The sequence below is a fragment of the Dasypus novemcinctus genome, chromosome 26 (genome assembly GCF_030445035.2).
Source record: "Dasypus novemcinctus isolate mDasNov1 chromosome 26, mDasNov1.1.hap2, whole genome shotgun sequence".
NCBI classification, from domain to species: domain Eukaryota; kingdom Metazoa; phylum Chordata; class Mammalia; order Cingulata; family Dasypodidae; genus Dasypus; species Dasypus novemcinctus.
Window position 1 is genome coordinate 6,238,462 of NC_080698.1, and position 18,597 is coordinate 6,257,058.

General features: G+C 49.4%; 1 protein-coding gene across 6 annotated transcripts in view; it reads left to right on the forward strand.

Annotated features, from left to right (window-relative positions):
* The window catches only part of LARS2 (leucyl-tRNA synthetase 2, mitochondrial), a 165,811-nt gene that overhangs the window by 109,654 nt on the left and 37,560 nt on the right, over positions 1–18,597 (forward strand). For all 6 annotated transcript variants that reach the window (XM_058288813.2, XM_058288815.2, XM_071212009.1 and 3 more), the window contains 4 exons: positions 1,522–1,637; positions 4,004–4,287; positions 7,983–8,081; positions 10,379–10,516. In XM_058288813.2, the coding sequence (XP_058144796.1) occupies positions 1,522–1,637; positions 4,004–4,287; positions 7,983–8,081; positions 10,379–10,516 (637 nt within the window). The remainder of the gene's footprint in view (positions 1–1,521; positions 1,638–4,003; positions 4,288–7,982; positions 8,082–10,378; positions 10,517–18,597) is intronic.

The following is an 18,597-nucleotide window of genomic DNA, read 5'->3' on the forward strand; positions in this document are numbered from 1 at the left end:
ACCTCATCAAAATAAAACACTTTCCTTCCTCAAAGGACTTTATATCAGGAAAGTAAAAGGACAACCTACACAATGGGAGAAAATAATTGGAAACTATATATCCAATAAGGGATTAATATCCAGAATATGTAAAGAAATCCTTCAACGTAACAACAAAAGACAAACAACCCAATTAATAAATGGACAAAAGACTTGATCAGACATCTCTCCAAAGAAGGTGTACAAATGGTCAGCACATAAAAAAATGCTTGACATCATTAGCCATCAGGACATGTAAATCAAAACCACAATGAGATACCATGTCACACCCGATAGAATGTCTGCTATTTAAAAAATGGAAAATATCAAATGTTGGAGGGGATGCGGAGAAATAGGAACACTCATTCATTGCTGGTGGCAATGTAAAGTGGTGCAACCACTGTAGAAGACAGTCTGGCAGGCAGTCCCTGGGAAGCCAAGTCCAGAATTCTCATTTGACCCAGCAATCCCACTTCGAGATATATACCCCAAAGCGTTGAAAACAGGGACTGAAACAGGTACCCGCACACCGATGTTCACAGCAGCAGCATTCACAATTGCTGCAAGGTGGCAGCAACCCACGGGCCCACCAGCCCGAATGGGTACGTGAAACGCTGTGTATCCATACAATGGAATATTATTCAGCCATGAAAGGGAAGGAAGCCCTGATACGTGTGACAATGTGGATCAGCCTTGAAGCCGTTAACTTGAGTGAAATAAGCCAGACACAAAAGGACAGATTTTATATGATCTCACTGATTTGAAATAATTAGAATAAACAAACTCATAGAATCAGAAACTAAAATATAGGTTATTAGAGGTTGGCGTGGGGATAGGGTTTGGGAAGGTTAGGCTTCAAATGTACGGGTTCCTATTGGGGTGATGGAAATGTTCAGGTAGTGGATGGTGGTGATGGTAGCACAACGTTATGAATGCAGGTAACAGCACTGAAGAATATATCTGAATATGGCTAAAAGGGGAAATATTAGATTTATGTACGGTAACAGAATAAAAACAAATTTTTTTAATCCATGGAACTACACTATACAAACAGTGAACCCTTGAGTCCCAGTTAAACCATGGGCTTTAGTTAATAGTGCAATTATAAATACCTGCTATCATCAATTATAACGAGTGTTTCACACAAGATGCTGGTGATGGGACAGTATATGGGGATCCATATTTTGTGCATGATCTGTAAACCCACAACTTCTCTAATAAAGAAGAAAAGAAATTTTTAAAGAATTAAAACTTTTTGAAAAATTAAGCAAAAAGAAAAAGACTTGAAGGAAACAACCCATATGGTTAAACTGTTTGTGTTAGGATAGTGGGGCTCTCCAAGACTTCTCCATTTTCCCTATTAGTGCGATGTGGTTTCATAACTTCTATAATAATAAAAGATAAGAGAATCTCCTTAAAGAAGCCAAGCTGAATGTCAGTGCTGTCATCATTTTGAGATTTGAGCATTTTGTGAAGGTGTTCTGTTTCTTCCCCTCTGAACAGGAATTCCTAGCACCAGCTCAGAGGATACCATCTTAGCCCAGACTCTGGGCCTGCCCTATTCTGAAGTTATTGAAACGTTGCCAGACGGCACAGAGAGACTGGTCAACTCTGCTGAGGTTGGTGTCCCATGAAACGGGCCTCGGGGCCTGCCTCTAAACCATGGCCTTGCTGGGAGTTGGCAGGGGCGTCGTCCTCGAATGCCAGTCACAGCCGTGCTTCACTCGTCCCCACCCCTGGCAGGCTCAGCCTTGTTTCCTGGGCTATCCTCTCGAAGATCTAGAAGCTTGTCAACTCAAAGTCGAACCCAGTCCTGGAATACCATGGTAGTGAAGTAACCAAATTTTATTTTGGGCATCTTCTCCTAGAGAAAAACTACCTCTGACTAGAATTGGCTGTTCTTAGGGAAAGTCTCTTTTCTCCCCAGATTATTAACTTATTTCCACCTGAAGTACAACTCATTTATGGAAGTGAACGGAGAAGTTGTGAGTCACATCTATTTGGTCAAGGTTGTTTCTTGTTAGCCTGGCACAGCGACCCTTGAAGGCAGTGAGTCTGAACTAGGCTGGAAAGCGTGATGAAAGAGCCTGGGCTGGTTTGGGAAATTACAGCCGTGATTCTCAAACTTGAGGGCACGTTGGGACGACCAGGTGGCCCTGTTCAAGCCCAGATTGCCTGGTCCCCACCCTAGAGATTCGGATTCAGTAGGTCCTGGGTGGGACCCAAGAATCTGCATTTCTAACATGCAGATTCCAGATACTGCTGCTGCTGTCTAAGTCCACATGAGGAGAGCCCACTGGCTTCGAGCCTGGCTGCTCCGAATTGGGCCCTGGGCCAGCGGTGTTGGCATCACTGAGAACTGCTGGCCGTGCAGACTCAGACCCCGCCAGTCCAATAAGACCCCCAGGCGATTTGTACACTCGGTGAAGTCTGGACAGTGCTGGTTCAGAGCCCTTTCTTAAAACTGCCCGCACACTGGAAACACCTGGAAAGTTTTTAAGTCTTCTGATGCCTGGGTCCCACCCCAGAGGCTTGATTTAATGTATCCTGGGGGAGGGGAGAAAGCGGGGCCAGAAGGACTGTCCACAGCTCCCTGGGGGTTCCCCTGTGCTGCAGAGTTGAGGGGAGCTAGGGGCCCACCCCAGTGGTCCTGACTCAGTGAGACCCAGAAAGCCAGGCTTGCCAGGTTTTGTTGTTTTGTCAGGACAAGGGAAGGGGCAGGTTGTGTCCTCTCTAGGAAGCCACAGTGTTTGTGGTGGCGCTTGGTACATCCTGTCCCCGTCACGGGTCATGCTGTGAACCTCGGACCCTGAAGTCTGCTGAGACCCTGTTCAGGCAGGCTCCAGGGGTGGGGCAGGGCAAGCCCAGTGCTTGGGAGAGTCCCGGACAAGCCTGTTCACAGCCAGACGGGGCAGCCGTGGCTGAAATACGGCTTAGGAAGTGCCCAGGCAAGTGCCCGCGCCCCAGTAGAGGGCTCTGAGCCCTGACTGCTCGCCGGTCTTTCAGGTAGCGTTCTCTAGTCTCTTCATTCTCTTTGGAATACCCAGAACAGAGGTGTCCTTCAGTGAGAGAAGGGGAGCGCAGGGCAAAGCCTTCCTTCCCTTCGTGAGCTTCAGGAACACAGAGCCAGGGACCGTGGAGAAGTGAGACCTCAGGGAGCTTGTTACCATCTGCTTCCTGACTGTACAATGATGGGCTAGGAAACATCCTCTCCGACTATAGGTGGTCCCCGGCCGGGGCCAGGCCCTGGGCGCCACGTCCCTTCAGGCCGCTCGGGAAAGGCCTGCACTTGCTCCTGGCGCCTGTGGCTGCGCTGGTCGAGGTGCCCCCGTGCCCAGCACGAGCCCAGGCTAGCACATCCCCCCCGAGCCGCGCTGGCTCGGCCTCAGCGTTGGGCTGCTCCTCTGAAGAGGGTCAGGAGAGGTTTCTCTTTTGTACCAGTGGAGCCCTGCCCTGGTCTCTCTAAACGGGGCATCTAAGTCCACGGCGCAGAGGCCCTGCTCCTCCGGGCTGAGCCCAGGTCACCCCCCACTGGTCTGAATCCCTCTGCTTGAGGCTGAGTGGAGCTTGTCTCCTGGATGTTCTTCCCCAGCAAGGGAGCAGTCATTGAAGTGCGCCCCGCGCCGCGCAGCTCTTCCCTGGGAGCCGCAGGCGCGGCGCAAACGAGGACCCAGGACCCCCGCCCACCTGCCGGCAGCCCAGGAGCCCAGGTCCCGCCCGCAGGACTGAGGGGCCCACCAGGATTCAAAAACTGAACTAGGGTCAAAAATTATGTTCATCTGCCAACCCAGCCATGAAATATAATCTTTGATACTATTTTATGGACGAAGTGTCCCACGAAGGCAAAAGTGCCACGGGCCCAGAGGTCACCGCGCAGTCCTGACCATTCTGAGCCCGGGGGACGCACCCCTAAAATCAGCAGTGGGGGCAGAGGGCAGGGGCGGTGCCGTGCTCAGAAGAGGAGCGCGCGCCCCTTTCCGCTCAGTTCACAGGCCTGGCACGGCAGGACGCTTTCCAGGCCCTGACCCAGGAAGCCCGCAGGAAGGGAGTGGGCGGCCACGTGACCAGCCCCAAGCTGAAGGACTGGCTGGTCTCGCGCCAGCGGTACTGGGGCACGCCGATCCCCATCGTCCACTGCGCGGCCTGCGGCCCCGTGCCTGTGCCTCTGGACCACCTGCCCGTGACCCTGCCCAGCATCCCAGCATTCACCGGCAAGGGCGGCTCTCCGCTGGCCGCGGCATCGGACTGGGTGAACTGCGCCTGCCCCAGGTGAGGAGCCGCGTCCCACTGCTCTCAGTCCCCCTGCCCTGGGCGCGCCTGGGCCCCAGCACCCCGCAGGGTCTCCGCCGGCCTCCCCCCCTGGAGCTAACCCTGCTCCCTTCTGCCTTGACTTCCGCCAGGCTGGAAAGAACGCCCCGTGGCCCAGCAGTGACGGGCACCCTGCCCTCCCTGCCCCTTAGCTGGTGTAAGCAGCAGTGTCAATTAGGATATTTCCCAAAAACATCGGATTTGACTGATGTAAAAGCTACAAATTTTCATTCTTTTTTTTTTCCAGTAAAGAATTTATTTGGGAAATGGGAAAAAGAACAGAGTTTGCAGAGAAATGGGAGAGAAAGATGGAAATAGACACCGAAATTTGGTGCAGGCTCCTCTAGGCAGAGAGAATGAGCTCTGCTGCGTTGGTTACCTTGTAAACTGCTTTTTGTTCTTTTTTTTTTTTTTTTCCATTTCTCTCCCCTTCTCCCCCTCCCCCCATTGTCAGTTCTGTGTTTCCATTCCATGTGTGTTCTTCTGTGTCCACTTGCATTCTTGTCAGCAGCACCTGGAATCTGTGTCTGTCTTTGTTGTGTCAGCTCTTCTTGTGTGCAGTGCCACTACTGGGCAGGCTGCACATTTTTGTGTGGGGTGGCTCTCCTTACGGGGCACACTCCTTGCGCATGGGGCTCCCCTACGCCGGGGACACCCCTGCGTGGCACGGCACTCCTTGCGCACATGAGCACTGCGCATGGCCAGCTCATCACACGGGTCAGGAGGTCCTGGGTTTGAACCCTGGACCTCCCATGTGGTAGGTGGATGCTCTATCAATTGAGCCAAATCCGCTTCCCCCTTGTAAACTGTTAATTATTCCTCCCCTTTGCTAATAATGAGGGGAGGGGCCCCCGCTGTTATCAGTAACCCCACCAAAGGTGGGGCCCAAAGGTGAGGCCAAAGCTACGAATTTTCATCACAGCTTTGTGAAAGACCACATTCTTCCATTTCATATTCCAAAGAGCTTCCCGATGATGGGACAGAATCTTCTCCGCCTGACAGCTTTTCAGTACAGCAACTGTGATAACGGAAGTGGCAGAGTGGTGGCTAAGAGGGTGGGTGGGCTCGGGTTTCATTAATACACTGGAACACACCACATTTCCTTCCCCCTCGTTTTGGAAGTAAGATCATGATTCTCCCTCAATTGACTGGCATGTCTTCAAATGTGATTTTTGTGACAACGCGCCAGCTGATTAAACACACAAAACAGATCGCCAGCTCAGGGGTTTTCCTTCCCCTTCCATAGGGAAGCCACATTTCTCTGCTGGGACAGGACTGAGGCACTAGATTGGAAGGTAGGTGACACCTAGTGCAGGTGGAATTGAAGCCACGTGACACAGTAATGAATTCAAGTCCCAGCTGTCTGCCTCTTACTAGCTGTGTGGCCTTGGGATAGTCACATAACCTCTCTGAGCTTTGGTTCCCTATGGGGAGTGAAAATACCCTCCTTGAAGGGCTAAGATTAGAATCTACCCATGTGATCCAATGCAATGCCTGGCACCCAGCAGGTTTCAGTAAAGGGGCACATCCTGCCCCCTGCCGGGTCCTTGCCAAGTCCTCCCAGCAGGTCCTCACCCAGGCCGTTTTGCGGTTTGAGACAGAGCTTGTGGGCCGGAACCTGGAGAGCCTGGGCCCCTTTAGGGATGGCCTCTCTGGATGAGTGGTGTCAAGGCTTCTCCACTGGACGCCGGGGCCTGGCTGGAGGGGATGAGGCTGTACCCTGGCTGCAGAGTCCTGGAGGGCAGGGCCAGGCCTCGGCATGTGGTCAGGCTCCCCAGAACGATTCCGGTGAAGGTCCAGGGCGGCGAGCCATGTGAGCTGCTGTGGCCGAGGAGCAGCCCCCCGAGGCCAGCACATGTGGAGTCCTTCCTCTTGTGTGGGTTCCTGGGGCCCAGTTACTCATGTGCGAAGTGGGGACACGAGTTGTACTACCTCCTAATCGCTAGAGGCTGGGGTGAAAGGGGTGCTGCCTGTGACGCCTGTGCTCGGGCCTGCGCCCAGTGCTATTAGTGTCGTCGTTGCAGGCGCTAATAGTGATGACAGCATCACCACCACTGTCCACCCCCCTGCTCACCAAGTGCTGGCCTCCACACTATGCAGCTCTTAGTGTTAGCAATAAAATGTGTTGGTTGCCTTCAAATCCAACGTGACCATTGAAAAGAAAATCAGCATAGCAAGTTTTAGCCAGATGAGGCTCCTTTTAAAAAGTGAGCCTGCATTTTCTTCCTTACTTGTACCAGTGCACTAATGGTGACAGGAGGTGGTGACCTTTATCTTCTAATTATCTCCCAAAATAGTATCTGTTCTGGTTGATTGCTTTCCAAGTAAACAGGCCTGGCTTTACTTGAGAGATGTACTATTGAGATTGGTCATCCAAAAAAGCCACCCAGGGGGTAAGAAACAGCGTTCCCAAGGATAGGAGCTTGTCAGAGAGCCTCACGGGAATCCTGCCTCTAGATTGGCAGGTGGGCTGGGGGCAGCGGTTTCCTTCAGTAAGTATTTATAAACCCGGGATGAGCTGCCTCTCCCACACAGGATATCAGTGCCACCCTTCAAAACCGACTCAAGGCCTTGCATTGCTAAACTAGCGCAAAGTCCATCTGTGTCTCTTGAGGCTCTTAGTCCTGCTCCACCCCCACCCCCAAATTCCCCAGAACCCAAGGACCTACACTGCCAAAAGTGACGTGTGTCGGGGGAAGTTGGCCCCCTTCCACGCCCACTCCTGCCCGAGTCCCTGTTCATAGCTCTCTACCTGCCAGAACCAGGCCTTGGGAGTCTTCAGGGGCCCGCATGGGCTGAGGGCTGGGCCTCCACACTCTCCTGCCGTCTGAGGGCTGCAGCCTTCGGCCAGGCCACCACAGCCTTGTTCCTCCCCGAGCAGTTCCAGCCCTTGGCCGTGGCTTGCCTTTTCTTTTCAGCCCTTCACATGCCAAGGATGGAATTCATTTCCTTTCTTGGAAGCTCCTGTTGGCGATTGTTTAACAGGCAGCTCTCTGGGAGCAGGGAGGCTCTGACTTGTTGCATTTGCCAGTTGCTGTAGCACAAGTGCTCCTTCCAGGCCTGATTTGACGACCTTGACCTCCCCTTTCCTGGGGCTGGGAAGTGGGTGCGAGCAGTTGGTTCTCAAGAGCTGGTGTGAGCTGGCTCCAGCACACCCCGGCGCCAGGGCCTCCCCGTGATTGAACGTCCTGAGGTCACCCAGCTGGCTCCCCACACCCTGCCCGCACAGGGGTCGAGAGAACCCAAGTTCATTTTGTAGCTCGTCTCGCTACATTTGATTTCCAGCTTCTCTTCTAAATTGATTTGCTTTAGGAGCATCAGCCAAGTAGGCACTGGCTGCAGACAACTTCGACCCACTTGAAATGAAGGTTAATCTGCAAGAGTTCCTTGTCCTCTCAGGTTGTTAGCTTTTCTATCAGGTTAAATTCAGGGAAGTGGAGACTAAATCCTTCAGCTGTCAAGATTAAACTTTTTATCTTGTAAATTTTTTGAGCACACATCATGTACTATGCAACACAGAAAGAGAGCTTTCTCTGAGATGTCTCTTCCTGATGACATTTAAAATCCATACTCGTTTCCTAGCTTTCCCAGAAGCTGCTGAAAAGCCGCGTGGGAATTTATAAAGGAAACGACTGACGCGTTTCTCTCCTGTCCAGGTGCGGGGGTGCGGCCACGAGGGAGACGGACACCATGGACACCTTCGTGGATTCCGCGTGGTACTACTTGCGCTTCACCGACCCTCGGAACGCCCACAGGTGAGCCCCCGGCTCTCGGCGCACCCATGGTTTGGGGCCTCCAGGAAGGACTCCACAGTAGAACGAGATGTGCAGGGAGGAGAAGGGGAAGAAGGCGTGGGAGAAGGCAGGGAGAGCCCCCGCCCGCGGCTCTGGGAAGGCCCAGCCGGGCCGGTGAGGGGTCCCGAGCAGGGAGTGGCCTTGGAGTCACACGTCCCGCAGAAATGACCCTGCGCTGCCCGCCCCACCCCGGGCCCCACGCTCCCCAAGTGTCCGTGCAGCCTGGAGAGGCTGGCCCCACGTGGACGCCGCTGGACCCGCTCTCGGAGGGAGCCCAGTAGATTATTCACAGCCAAGCAAACCCCAGACTCAAGAAAAACAAAAAACAGAGAAGGGAAGGAAGCGCGGTCAGAACACTCCCGCATGGGCCTGTGGTGAGCCCTGATTCCACGTCATGAAGGCACAATTGATTGTTTAACTGAAAAGAATGAGGCAGCTGTGCAGGGAGGGCAGGAGCCGGGGTGGGAGAGCTCTCACCCCACGCAACCGGTAGATCAGGGCTGAAAATCGAGAGATTAAGGGAGTGTACAGATTATACAATAATTATCAGGAAAAAAAGCAAAAATAATTAAAAGTGGGCGTTTCCAAGCTTTGGAGGATGGAGCATCCTCCATCTTTCATTACAAGCCCTTTTGATTTTTCAGCCAAATGCCTGTTTTTCTTTGACCAAAAAAAAAAGGGAAAGAGAGCAGTAGGATGTAGGGAAGGTGAGAATGAGAGTGAAAGGGGATTATTCCAGAACACAGGAAAATAAAAAAACAGCATCTTTAAAAGGACCCTGCCAGTCTGCCCGTCCGTGGTGGAGAGGTGTCCCGAAGCCTGCGGTTCACGCACAGTGCCCCCTTGCTCTTCAGAGCCACCCAGTGCCTGCCGGCCTGCGCCGGGGCTCCCGCGGGGGCCAGGGCTCCGTCCCGCAGCGGCTGGCTCGCACGCAGGAGGGTCAGCCTTCCTACTCACGGCGGGGGCTCGGTTCTGGCAAGGGGGGCAGCGTGGGAGAGCGCCAGGCAGCTCGTTGCCCCCTTGGTAGAGCGGTGTCCCCTCGGGGGGCTGCTCTCAGCCCTGCCTGGCCTTCTCACCAGGTCGGGGTCCTGGGTAGATCAGAGGTGTGAGCTCTGGCGACATTTAACATTTCACTCCTTCATTTATTCCCAACTCCTCTGCTGAGTAGCAGCCCAGACTTCCCTTTTTTTCTACCACCTGCGTTTAGCAGTTGGATTTCTTTGGGAAACCATTTTCCACAAAGGAAAAAAAAATTTATTTCACCAGAATTCTGCCTTAGGGCAAAAGAGAGAGGAAATGGCGCTGCGTTAGGATGCCAGCGTGTTGGCCAGGCCTGGGCCTGTGCTTCCGGCCTCGGAGCTGGAGCCAGCTGTGTCCGAGGGGGGAAGATGCAGGGGGGAGGGTGAGAAGTCACAGCCATCGGAAACTGAGGGACAGAGGGGCAGAGGCCCACACCAGGGCATGGCACAGAGTACGGGCATGACCTCGAGAACGAGGGGTCTCCTCTGGTGCCAGCTCCCAGAAGTGCACACACACACGCACACACACACACAGTATACACTCAGGCCCCCAGACCCTCTGGGACCCCAGCCAGAAGACGGAGGGAGGGAGTGTCCTCTTCTCCCTGATGTCCACTAGAACTGTGGGGTGTGGGGAAGCCTTTCTTTAGGACCATGGTGGCTAAAAAGTATCTGTTAGGTGAGGGAGTTGTTGGGCTGTTTTGTGACAATTTATCCTGACTATGCTTCACTGTGTTCAGTAAGCGCCTGCTATCTTTATTTTTAGGCTGCTTTTAAAGATAAGTTTGAATTTCTGTTTTAAAATGAACATTTAGTTTCTGCATGTTAATCTCCACTGTAAATGCCACATTGCCCTCTATTGGTAAGAACACACAAAATCTCCCGTAATCTAATTATAAGAAAAATTAAAACAAATCTAGATTTTCAAATACGCATTGTGCCAAGATACCTTTTTTTGCTATGTTTCCTTGTCTTTATGTTATGAAAATTGCCTTTGTTAAAATATATCAGTAATATTGCTAACAATTATAAAATTCATAGAGTAATTCTGAACTGGCTTTTTTTCTCCTTTGTTATATAAGCCTTTCCTTTATTACATTTTGAACAGAAAATCACTGTCTTTCCCTGACATAATTTATTTCAGGGCATAAGCAAAAAAACAATAGATCTGTCCAATTTACACTTACACAGTTGTGACAAAGCAGCTTTTTAAAAATGACCATTTCTCTTTTTGTCCAGTCCTTTTGACACAGCTTTGGCAGATCACTGGATGCCTGTGGATTTGTACATCGGAGGGAAAGAGCATGCTGTCATGCACTTGTTCTACGCGAGATTCTTTAGCCATTTTTGCCACGATCAAAAGATGGTCAAGCACAGGTGAGCATTTATATTACTTTGCAAAAGATTTCAGTCTCATGAATGGTATCTTGTAGCAGGTGTCAGTTCTCCTGAAGCAAGGTAAATATATGTAGCAAAAGAATCCTATTTTCTAAATATACTCCAGAGGTCATTGGCAGGCTTAACGCATGAGGTACGTTTGTATTGTTTAATCAGTTCCAACGTGTGGCATTGTCTCTGTACGTAGACGCTCACTTCCAGCTCTTCTCTGTTTGCTCACCTGAGTTAAGTAATTGAGACTTTTACTTGTGAGGAAGAGAAATGGTTCATAATGTTGTACAGCTTTTTACAGCTTCTCACTTGAGGTCACGTTGATCATCTCTGCCTCTCTGTGTTAGCTCTAAGCGTGGCTGAATCCTGCCTCAATAGTTTCACTCTAATAAAAGTAAATAGGGGAAGCAGGTGTGGCTTGAGCTGTTGAGCACCTGCCTCCCACATGGGAGGTCCCAGGTTCAATCCCTGGCCCCGGGTACCTAAAAGAGAAAAAAAGAGAAGTATATAATGGCTGAAAGCTATAGAATCCCTTTGTAAATCCATTGTAAATTCTTTTCGTTGGCTATAATCTGTTCCTTATTATGTTTAAAAAAATGTACATGTAGGTTTTTTTTCCTCCATGAAATAGATCAAATATATAAAAATGTTTAATGTGTAAAGTTGAAAGAATAAAATAAAAATCCACTACCCCCTTCTCAATTTACAAAATAGACCCTAACCCAGCACCTTAGACCCAGAGTGCCTCTCTCCGATCATACGCCCCCTTCCTGCAGCCATCGCCCCTCCCCTCAGCCTTCCCCTCAAGTGAGCTTGGTGTTATTCGTTAGTTTGCTGTTCTTTATAAATTTACCACCTCTGTATATACCCTTAAAAATACGTATCATTTCCCATCTTCGACCTTTACTTAAGTGGAATCATATTTCATGTGTTCAGTCTTGCTCTACTTCCCTCAAGTTTTCTTGACATCCATTCCGCTTTCATTGCTGTATGGCATTCCATTATATGGAGTGGAATTTCTAATTGAGAATTCAGTTTATTTATCCATACCTCTGTTGATGGTTATTGGACTGTCTTATACAATCATGAACAAAGCTGCTACAAGCATTCTGGCACACTTCCTGATACACATGTATAAGCCTTTCTCTACGGTGTAAACCTGAAGGTGGCACTGCTAAATGATCGGGTATGCATGTGTTCAGCCTTACTGGGTAAAGCCAAACTGTTACCCAAAGTGATAAACCTGTATTCCAACCAGTGACGGTTCTCATTGCTATATGTCTTCTTCGATGCACAGCATTATCCAGCTTTTTAAATTTTGTCAATCCACTAAGTATAGAATGGATCACTTTGTGAGTTAAACTTCAGTTTGAAGACTCCAATTTCTTATTGAAGTTTAGCATGTTTTTAATATATTTGTGGGCCTCTGTTTCCTCTTCTATTAAATCCCCGTTTGCCCTTACATCTTCTGGGTTGTCTGTCTGTTATTGATGTGTGGGGATTCTTTAAATATTCTGGATACTAATCCTTTTCCAGCTATATGTATTGCAGATATTTTTTTCCAGTTTGGGCTTGTGTTTACAGTGTTTTTTTGCCAAGCAGAAGTTCTTAATTTAATGTAGTAAAGTTTAATCATCTTTCCTTTGTAATTATTGCTTTCGGTGTCCCAGTGTCGTTATGGAACAGTCTGTCCTTTTCCCCACCAATCTGTAGTGCCATCTATATCGTAAATTAAGTTTTCATACATGCAAGGGCTTATTTATCAGATCTTCATTCTGTCCATTAGTTTATTTATGTTTTTTTTTGCGTTGGCTAGTTCTTTACTGCTTTTCTTATTTTATCCTTGGAGGTCTTGCTATCCAATAAGGGAAGTCCTCCTACTTTGTTCTTTTCCTTCAGGAGAATTTTGGATGTGACTGAACCCTTGTTCTTAGGGATAAATTTCAGAAGCAGCTTGTCAAACTCCACCAAATAATCTACTGGAATTTAACTGGAATTGCATTGAATTTATAGTCAGTTTAGGCAAAGACATGAAATTTTTACAGTATTGAGGTGGCCTGTCTGTAAACACCATATATCTCTCTAGTTAACTAGGTTTTCTTTAATATCCTTCAATAAAGTTCCATTTTCTCCACAGCAAGCTAGCACATTTTTGTCACTTTATACTTTGGGTACTATTACAAATGGTTTCTCTATTTTATTTACTTTTTAAATTTCTCTTGCTGTTGTTTAGAAATGCAATTGATTTTTTCTATTGGTTTATGTAGAAAACTTGCTAAGTTCTCATATTAATTCTAAAAGTTTATCACTAGATTCTTTTGATTTTGATACACAAATAATCATACCATCTGTAAATAATGAGTTTTGTTTCTTCCTTTTTAATTCTTATTTATTTTATTTCTTTTTCTTTTTTTTTTTTTTAAAGATTTATTTTTATTTATTTAATTCCCCTCCCCTCCCCCGGTTGTCTGTTCTCTGTGTCTCTTTGCTGCGTCTTGTTTCTTTGTCCGCTTCTGTTGTCGTCAGCTGCACGGGAAGTGTGGGCGGCGCCATTCCTCGGCAGGCTGCTCCCTCCTTCGCGCTGGGCGGCTCTCCTTATGGGCACACTCCTTGCGCGTGGGGCTCCCCTACGCGGGGGACACCCCTGCGTGGCACGGCACTCCTTGCGCGCATCAGCACTGCGCATGGCCAGCTCCACACGGGTCGAGGAGGCCCGGGGCTTGAGCCGCGGGCCTCCCATGTGGTAGACGGACGCCCTAACCACTGGGCCAAGTCCGCTTCCCTGTTTCTTTCTCTTGCCTTCCTGCCAGCACAGTGTTGAATAAATATGGCCATGGTTATTATCGTGGTCTCGTTCCTGATCTTAGGCATTTCTCTTTTGAGCAGTATATATACTACAGATTTTTTGTAGATTTCTTCTAAGGTTAAATTTGAATTTCCTTCTTCCCAGTTTGTGTGGTTTTTATTGTCAATAGATGTGGAATTTCATCATGTTTTTTTCTTTCTCCACCAAGATGATTATATCGAAACCTCTATCCCTATGTCCCCTGGTCAGTCTTGCTCCCTGACTTGTCACATGCGCACATGGACTAAAAGAAGTCTACTCTATAGAAAACGAATTTAGGGTATAATTAAGTGCTTAAAATAAGTTTCTTCTCTCTAGCCCCCGAGACTGTCATAGGTGAAAATAAACTGAGCTGCATCAGAGGAACACTAAACACATAACAGCATTAATCCTCAATTAAATAGATTAAAATGTTTGCATCTTGGATGATAGAGATTAACATTCCTGCTTTGCATTTCTTAGTTGTAGAAACTTCTTTAGCTCAGTGGATAAAGATTGCTCTTGAAGATGGGAATTTATCCTGTTACTTTCACATTGTTCATTCTCAGTGAATATTTGTTTAAGTAAATTGAGTTTAACCCCTTGTTATATACAGATAAGAGTTTATGTTCCTCAAAGAAATGTCTTTGAGATAGCAAGAATTGGTTAGAAGTTACATTTAAAAATTAAATATAACATGAGAAATATTTCCTTCCCATCTAGATATAGGTCCAGAAACCAGACTACATGTAAATGTTTCCTGACTTCTTAACAGTTTTTAAATATTTGTAGAAATAGTAACTCAGTCAGTGGCCAGCAATTTACTAATTCAATGATTAACTTTCCTAAGGAGTAGGACAGTGGCCGGCTACTTTTATGACTTCTTTATAATGGTTTAAACTGTATTCAAGGAAGAAAAAAGACTGTAGCGTTCAGGTATAATTGTATAATTTAGTTTGGGGTATGATGATGTCTCTGCCCACGTGCATTTCTTTTTTTTTTTTTTTTTAATTTGATAGACTTTTTTTTTCATTTTTTATTGTATTTTTTTGAGGATACATAGATCACAAAAAATGTTACGTTAAAAAATATGAGGTTCCCACATACCCACCCCCTATGGCCCCACTCCTCCCACATCAACAACCTCCTTCATCGTTGTGGCACATCCATTACGTTTGGTGAATACATTTTGGAGCACTGCTGCACCACATGGATAATAGTTTACATTGTAGTTCACAGACTCCCCTAGCCCATTCAGTGGGTTCTGGCAGGATATATAATGTCCTACATCTGTCCCTGCAATATCATTTAGGATAACTCCAAGTCCTGAAAATGCCCCCACATCACATCTCTTCTTCCCTCTCCCTGCCTTCAGCAACTACTTTGGCCACTTTCTCCATGTCAGTGCTACAATTTCTTCCATTACTAGTCACAAGAGTTCTGTAGTAGAATGTCAGTAAGTCCACTCTAATCCATATTTGCTGTACTTCCAGGTCTATGAATTTACTGCCAGCTTTTAAGGGACAGCTAGCTCTAAGGTATAAGTTGAGATACACCTCTGCAATCCTTTTGTTTTGTTTTTAGTTCTTTTCCAGATGGTAAGATTCCATTCCATGCAAAAAAAAAAAATTTTTTTTAATTTTCTTTGATGTACCCAAAAGGCTGCCCTTTTTGAAGAAAGTGGGAAGGTCCTCTTCCCTGTCTGAGCTCTGAGGTCTGATCACCCCTGTTGCTCCTTATCAGGGCAGCTCTCCCCCTTGACCTCTTTACCAGATGTGTCTCAGTCAACCAGCCAGCCACAGATAAAAAGTGAAAACCACCCAGCTGCTCTGACAGCACTTCAGAATTCTCCAATTTGTCAAGAGGCCTGGGAGGAAAAATTGAAACCTGTCCATCTTACGCATGTTTCTCTTTATTATGTAGCTTAGCAGCTATGTCTCTGAAATGCATGAAGACCAGAATTTTCGCAGCCAGTTTCTGTCTTCCTCTGGGTTAGTGTTGTCACTCAAGGGCGGCTCTAAGAGTCACAGCTTTTGTGCTTGAGCCTTACCTCCCGCGGCTCTGGGCCGCTGTGTCCGCAGACGCCTGAGCTGGGAGTCAAGACTGGGCCCTGGACGAGCCATGTGGCTTTGGACAAGGGCCCTCCCCATTTGGCTTCCCAGCTCGGGGCTTGCTCGTCTCCGAGCACCATCTTGATGGAATCAGAGCTGTGATTCTCTTTTTTTTTTTTTTTTAAAGATTTATTTATTTAATTTCCCCCCCTCCCCTGGTTGTCTGTTCTCTGTGTCTATTTGCTGCGTCTTGTTTCTTTGTCCGCTTCTGTTGTCGTCAACAGCACGGGAAGTGTGGGCGGCGCCATTCCTGGGCAGGTTGCACTTTCTTTTCACGCTGGGCGGCTCTCCTTATGGGGCGCACTCCTTGCGCGTGGGGCTCCCCCACGCAGGGGACACCCTTGCGTGGCAAGGCACTCCTTGCGCGCATCAGCACTGCGCATGGCCAGCTCCACACGGGTCAAGGAGGCCCGGGGTTTGAACCGCGGACCTCCCATATGGTAGACGGACGCCCTAACCACTGGGCCAAAGTCCGTTTCCCTGTGATTCTCTTTAAACTTCCTCAGCCATGGCCAGCGAGGGTTTGCGCGGCTCTGATAGCCTTGCCGTTTCCTAAATGAGTCCCGGGTGTGTGTGTCATCGCTGGCACGTGGAGGTGTGTGGTTTCCACTGCAGGAGCCTCCTGGCCAGTTTTAAGAGGCTGGCCTCCAGGCCGAGTGCCACCGCAGGGGACAGCGGGGCCTTAGCTGGGTTAGTTAATCCAGAATTAATGTCAGCGGGAGGTTTACAAAGAAGATACATGAAGGACCAGCCGGCATACTAGAAAGTGTTCCCCCCACCGGCTCGCAGAGGAATACAAATTAAACAGCACTGAGGTCCCGTTTCCCCCCTGGCAAGTAAGCAAGAGGCAGGGATGGGGAGCACTGCGCTCTACGTCAGGAAGGAGAGAGTTTGAGACGACCTTTCTGAAATTCATACTGAGCGACTTAAAAATGTTCATCCTTTTGGACACACACATCGCACTTCTAGAATTCTATCCTAATGGAGTAACCAAAGATGCAGAAATACAGAATGCTCGTGTAAATGACATTTCAAGTATTTGTGTACAACCTAAATGCCCCCAAATTCTGAGAATGGGTAAAATATGGCACGTCTGTAAGGACAAGTCTTGTGTACCTCTTCTAAATTAGATTACAAACAATATTTGATAACATGGAGAAATGCACTTGAATAATGGGAAATGAAAAAGCAAGATACACAGTGGTAGGTGCCTTTTGGTTATCTCTGTCTCTGTATAATGTGCACGTACATACACACACGCCAAGCGAGCCGTGCCAGACGGTCTCACACCAGCATGTTAACACTCGTTACCTCTGCGCTGAGCTTAGTGGTGATTCTTCATGCACGTCTGATTTTTCCAGGTTTTCTTTTGCCATGATGGTGTAGCTTTATAAAAGAAAAACAAAATCACTTCCAATGTGTATTCAGGTGAAGGGAAACATGCTGAGCCCCTGGGGCTTGCAGGTGTAAGGCATCAGCTTTCGGCCGTCCTCGCTCCTGGCTGTGAGGACAGAGGATGCAGGGGGGCCGTGGCGGTGGCAAAAAGCGCAGCCCCTCTCCACGGAGCTGGGCTCGGGAGGCCTTGCTTCTCCCTTTGTGAGAGACAGCAGCAGACGTGTGAGTCGTGTCGGGTTTTGGTGTTGCTCTTTAATTCAACTCAGAGAGACGCCAGGTCCCTGAGCTGCTATTCTCCCCGCAGCTGGCGTCCACAGGATGGTGGCTGCCCTGCCTTCCCAGCCACTGCTGACCCGTGAGGGCCCAGCAGGCCCCGGCCCCGGAGCGCTTTCCTCCCATCACTCCAGAAACGGGACTGTGGGGAAGAGGAGGGGAAGGGGAAGGAAAGCTCTGTGAGACCTCCTCCTGGGCCACTGGCCTCTGGCCGTGAGGAAATCCACGGAAGTGGTGACGTTTGCAGGAGGAGCGTCCAGCTTAGACATTGGGCAATTGTAAGGCCCGGGGCAAGGAAAAGGGAAGGGGAAACGGAATCCGAATTAATAAGAATTCCAAGTTGGAGAACGTTTGCAGAGATCCGTGGCCTTGTCTTCCCTTCAGAATCTTCGGGGTCTTTAGGTCCCGTAGCCCGCATCGGTCAGCACGCGCCCTGCGTGTGTGAACTCCCCGCTGACTTTCCAAGGGCGCCTGGGCTAGCTGAGATCCATGCTTGGAAGTTCTCGTTCCTCCTCAGGATCCGCAAACCGCCCCCTCCCGCCCCCTCAGTGGCTCTTTCTTGCTTCCTTTCTTTCTCTTTTTCTTTTCCCTCTCTCCCACCCTTCTGTTCTTTTCTTTTTCCTGGGACAAAGGTGGCCGGTCAATGCCCCGCCGGCCTCGGTTGTAATTTCTGAATTAGTGGAGACCTCGCCAAGGAGGACACCTGCAGGTTCCCGCACCCCTCGTCATGCCGCAGGGCCGCGCTGTCTTCAGAGCAGAAGTGCCACCCTCAAGGGCAAAGGCCACCACCAGTTTGTGTCATGAATGAAACCAGCCAGGGCCCTCCTCAAGGCCAAGGCCCCGCGCCCGCCTCTGCAGTCCCCAGGCCGGAGGAGTTTGTGGGTGGTGGTGAATTGCCCACGTTTTCTCCCTTATTAAGTCCCTGCTGTGCACAGTTGAGAGACTTAACGAGCCATTCAGTGGCTTTCCCAGGTTGGTCCCAAGCACCCCGTGCTGAGTGGTGGAATGAATGAACAAGTGGAAAAACCTCACAGCTGTCACAAGTCTGTGCCGAACGAGCTTGGCAGCCGGGTGTGCGCCCTGTGCCAGCAGGGCCAGGTTCCAAGGCCAGCAGGGCCCCGCGCTGCCCCCCTGCCCCCACCTGCACCCAGGGACTCTGCATGGGCTGTGGGCCGTTGACGGTGGGGCCACCCTCCTCCTGTGCGCTTGCTGCCCCCACCTGCGCCCGGGGCCTCTGCGTGGGCTGTGGGCCATTGACGTCGGGGCCACCCTCCTCCTGTGCACTTGCTGCCCCCACCTGCGCCTGGGGCCTCTGCTTGGCACTGTGGGCCGTTGACGTCAGGGCCACCCTCCTCCTGTGCGCTTGCTGCCCGCACCTGCGCCCAGGGCCTCTGCTTGGCACTGTGGGCTGTTGACGTCGGGGCCACCCTCCTCCTGTGCGCTTGCTGCCCACACCTGCGCCCAGG